The 4,415-nt window shown below is 45.0% G+C and overlaps 1 protein-coding gene across 1 annotated transcript in view; it reads left to right on the forward strand.

Annotated features, from left to right (window-relative positions):
• Window positions 1-573: 573 nt before the first annotated feature.
• The window catches only part of UBA2 (ubiquitin-like modifier activating enzyme 2), a 48,414-nt gene continuing 44,572 nt past the window's right edge, over window positions 574-4,415 (forward strand). Inside the window, exon 1 of the mRNA XM_006867320.1 lies at window positions 574-769. Coding sequence (XP_006867382.1) covers window positions 632-769 — 138 coding nt within the window. The 5' untranslated portion in view covers window positions 574-631. The remainder of the gene's footprint in view (window positions 770-4,415) is intronic.

The raw sequence follows: 4,415 nt of genomic DNA on the forward strand, positions 1-4,415 counted from the left end.
CTGACCTTGCAGTCCAATGCTTATTCTATAGAGTCACAATAGAAGATTGACAGCCTCGGAAACCCCACGAAGCCGTTTTATCCTGTTTTGTCGGCTTGATAGGAGTCCTGGTATAGCACTGTGGCCTAATGGCTGGACTGCAAAGACCTTTGAACCATAAGGTCGGTAGTTCAAGTTCATCAACTGCTCCTTGGAAACCCTATACAGGTTGCTATGGGTTGGAAACGACTCGACAGCACTAAACAACAACAACAAAAATCGGCTTGCTATGCGTCTGAACCCACTTATGGCCGCGGGTGGTTTGGTTTTCTAATCTGTAAGGAAGTCTGAGCTGGGAGTTCAAATCTCGGTCAAAAAGGCCACCCTTAAGCATCTCAGCCTGATAGCGGGTCTGTGCTTGTCAGGAAAAAAGTACGACCAGGCTTAAGTTCAGCCGGATGGCTGAGTAGTCTTAGACACACAGTTAGGCCTTGGGTCCACGTAACAACGACCAGTGACCCAGCAGGCCTCCCGCTCGGCGCCGGCCGGTGGTCACTGTGCGCAGAAGCGGAAGCTGCACCGCCCCTCCCCCACCTACTTCCTGCCGCGGCTCCGTTCTCCCGCCTCCGCCACCGCTCGTGGTCGTCTCGCCATGGCACTTTCGCGGGGGCTGCCCCGGGAGCTGGCCGAGGCTGTGGCTGGGGGCAGGGTACTGGTGGTGGGCGCGGGCGGCATCGGCTGCGAACTCCTCAAGAATCTCGTGCTCACTGGCTTCTCCCACATCGATTTGGTGAGGGCCCACCGCGCGCGCCGTTGAATGGCGGGCTGTGTTGCCAGAGGCTGAGGGGCTAAGGATCCGGAGATCGGGAGCAGAGTTGGGGAGGCGGGGTAGGGACGCCGAGAGTCCCGGGGGTCACGTCTGCAGCTTTTAGGGTCGGCGAGGATAGGGCGGGCCCGGGCCGCAAGCCGAGTCCCGCTCTGGGCTCGATGAAGGCCGCGGGCCCGGGTCTTCCGGGCCGCCCCCGGGTCTGCTGGGCAGCGCCAATTTGTGGCGCCTCTCGGACTTAGTGGAAAGGGCCTCGGGTTTTTGAGCTTTGGAGCTGTTTCCCGGCCTTAATCATCAGCAGGAGATGATTACTTAGACCCCGATGGACACTGAGACTGAGTCACATAATGCCCCTAACTCAAATAATGAATTCCCGGGAGCTGAGGAGAGCGGCTAATAGTCTCCCAACTCCACTAGGGCCGGTCAGAACACGACGCCGTCCCCAGCGGCTTACGTTCGTTAACACATTTCATCTTCGGGACTACCTTTTAGGTGCAGGCGCTATTTTCATCCCGTTGTATTTTTAACGGATGAGCAAAGTGAGTTGGAATGGGATTTAGTAACTTTGGGTCTCGCGCTCTTCGCATCTTCTGTGTGGCTGCCGTTGTCACCCGACATCCACCAGTACGCACGCTAATTGAGTTACATTAAAGATGTTAGTTAAGATTTAATTGTTTCAATTAACCAGATTCTTCTAAAATGATGTATGCGGTACATTACTTCTTTGAGAATGTGTTTACAGCAAAATTAAGTTAACGTGAACTTTTTTTTTTTTTTAAATCTAACTCCAACTATTCTTATTTATTGAGATGATAATCTGGATATCTTTTGAAAAAAAGGGAACTGAAAAAATACTAATAATTGTCTTTTGTTGATGAGACTATACACAGCAGAACACATCGATCTCTATACAATTCATTGATCACATTCTGGAGCTGTGCAATCTTTCTCACCCGCCTTTTCTGAGTCGCTCATCCCCCATTAGCAGAGTGTGCTCTCGAAGGTTCCTATATTATCTTTTGAATTGCTGTTGTCAGTTTGATCTCATAAAGTTTTTTTTTTTTTTTTAATTGTTTTTATTTTGCATTGAGTGAAAGTTTACAGGGCACATCATCAGCTTCACATTCAACCATTCATATAGCTTGTTTCATTACATTGATTATTATCCCCTCCATATATCATCAGTTTACAGTGTTTCTCTCTATCCTCTTTAGCTTTTTTTTTTTTTTTTTTTCCGATGGGGGGGGACTTGCCTTTTTGGAATTTACAGTCTCGGCTTTTAGGGAAGGTTTTTACATTTGTCTGTGGATATCCAGGGCTCATGTATGAGATTACTAACAAGCATTACTGAATAATCAGATGAGGGACAGTTTGCTATGTCATAACGTTTTTAAAAAGAGAATAACTTTACTAGTTAAGTTAAGCTGTTGTTTGGTTTTAAGATATAAGGAGATATATCTGGTTTAAGGTTTAAAGGTAATTTCAGGGGTTCATTCACCCTCCATGATTCCAGAAGCACTTGAAATTTTGTTCTGCATATCCTCCCTTTTGAGCAGGCTTCTTCTATGGAATCTCTGCTCAGAATGATCAGTAATCCCAGCCAGGTACCATTCATTTCTTTAGTCTCATCTCAAAGAGATACCTAGCCACACACTCATTCCATCCTTTTCCTGACTCACTCTGGTTTGCTCAGGGTGAGTAGAGATGAGCTGTACATCGAATGGATGCTTTCAGGCTTTTAAAACTCTGGGCACTACACATTGAATTAGGATGTAGAAATGCATTGAACACATTATTAAACTATTCTATGAAACCCTGACCCTAAAAACCTCCAAACCAAGGGACCACATACAGTGAGATGTTGTGTTGCAACTCCAGCAGCTACTTGTGTGTGTGTGTTTTAAGTCATTGTTGTAAATATAACTTAGTGCACAACTTTTGACAAATCAAACTTACAGTTGTATAAGTTATTGACAGCATGTCAATAACTGACTCTGCAACTCTACCCTTCATATTTTTCCCGCAACCATTCATTGAAACTCAGTAGTCCACAATCATTAACCCCTTCTCTTCAGCGCCTGCTGTGCCACCAAGTCTACCCATAGCAACCTTGTAGAGAGTATCAGAGGAATAACTGGTGAGCTTGAACTGCTGACCTTGTAGTTAAAACCAACTTTGCAGTCAGTCCAGCGCATAAACCCACAGCACTGTACCAGGACTCCCATGCTCCTGGTAGCCACAAATAAACTTTGGTCTCTATAAGTTTGTCTGTTTTTATTTTTTTTAAATATAAGTGAAGTCAAAATAGTATTTGGCTTTCTTTGCTTGTCATGTCTTCATGCTTCATCCATACTGTTGTTGTTGTTGTTGTTAGGTGTTGTCAAGTCGGTTCTGGCTCATAGCATCTCTGTAGGATATCTGAAGAGTGGCTGGTGGGTTTGAACCTCCTTACTTGCATTGTCTTGCAGCACCACACCATGACTCTTCCATACTGTAACATGTATCACCTTTATTTCTCCTACTGACTGATTAGTATTCGATTGTATGTATGTACCACATCTTGTTAACAGTTTGTTGATGGACATTTAGTTTTTCCACATTTAGCTGTTGTGAATAGCGCTGCAATTAATTCTGAGTATCTGCTTTCAAGTCTTTTACATCTATTCCTGGGAGTGTGGTGCTATAGGATACGCACTGAACTGCTGGGTTGTTTGACTCAAAAGGCTGGTGGCTCATACTCACCAGCTGCTCCTCGGAAACCCTTTGCAGGGTGGCAGTGAGTTGGATCACTTAATCATAACAACAACGTAGTTTTTATTTTTCACTTTTTGAGGATCCACAATACTGTTTTTCCTCAGTGGCTGCCATTGTGCATTCCCACCCAAACCCACACCATTGAGTTGATTCTGACTTTTTGCCCCTTAGGGTGTCTGAGACTAAATCTTTATGGGAACAGATCACTTCATCTTTCTCCTGGGGAGTGGCTCATGGGCTTAAACTGCTGACATTGTGGTTAGCAGTGCATAGGTTAACTTACTGCATCACTTGGGCTCCTTAGCAGTAGATAAGTGTTCCAGTTTCTCTACATTATCCCCAGGGTTTGTTGTTTATGAGTTTGTTGTGTGCTATCAAGTTGGGTCCAACTCACAGTGACCCTGTATAGGGTTTCCGAAAGTGGCTGGTGGGTTTGAAGTTCTGGTCTTGCAGGTAGCAGTCCCGTGCTTCTCCTACAGTGCCACACCAGGGCAGGACTCTTGTTTTATCTTGTCAAGTGCCTTTGAGTCGGTTTTGACTCTTAACAACCCTTTATAGTGTTTCTGAGGAGTGGCTGCTAGGTTTGAACCATCAGCCTTACAGTTGACAATCCAGAGCTTATCCTAAACAAAAAAAACCACTGCTATCGAGTTGACTCTGACTCATAGCAATGGTTTGTTTTTGTTTTTTTTTAATGTTTTATTGTGAATAATGTGATAGTTTACATGGGAGAACATTCATCCTGTTGTATATTCCTGTTGTATATCGTTTCATTGCCATGGTTACAATCCCTTCCATGCATCATCAGCCAACCAAAGGGTATACCCTACAAGCTTGACCCCTGGTCCTTAGCATA

This window comes from Chrysochloris asiatica, unplaced genomic scaffold, assembly GCF_000296735.1.
Source record: "Chrysochloris asiatica unplaced genomic scaffold, ChrAsi1.0 scaffold00104, whole genome shotgun sequence".
Lineage (NCBI taxonomy): Eukaryota > Metazoa > Chordata > Mammalia > Afrosoricida > Chrysochloridae > Chrysochloris > Chrysochloris asiatica.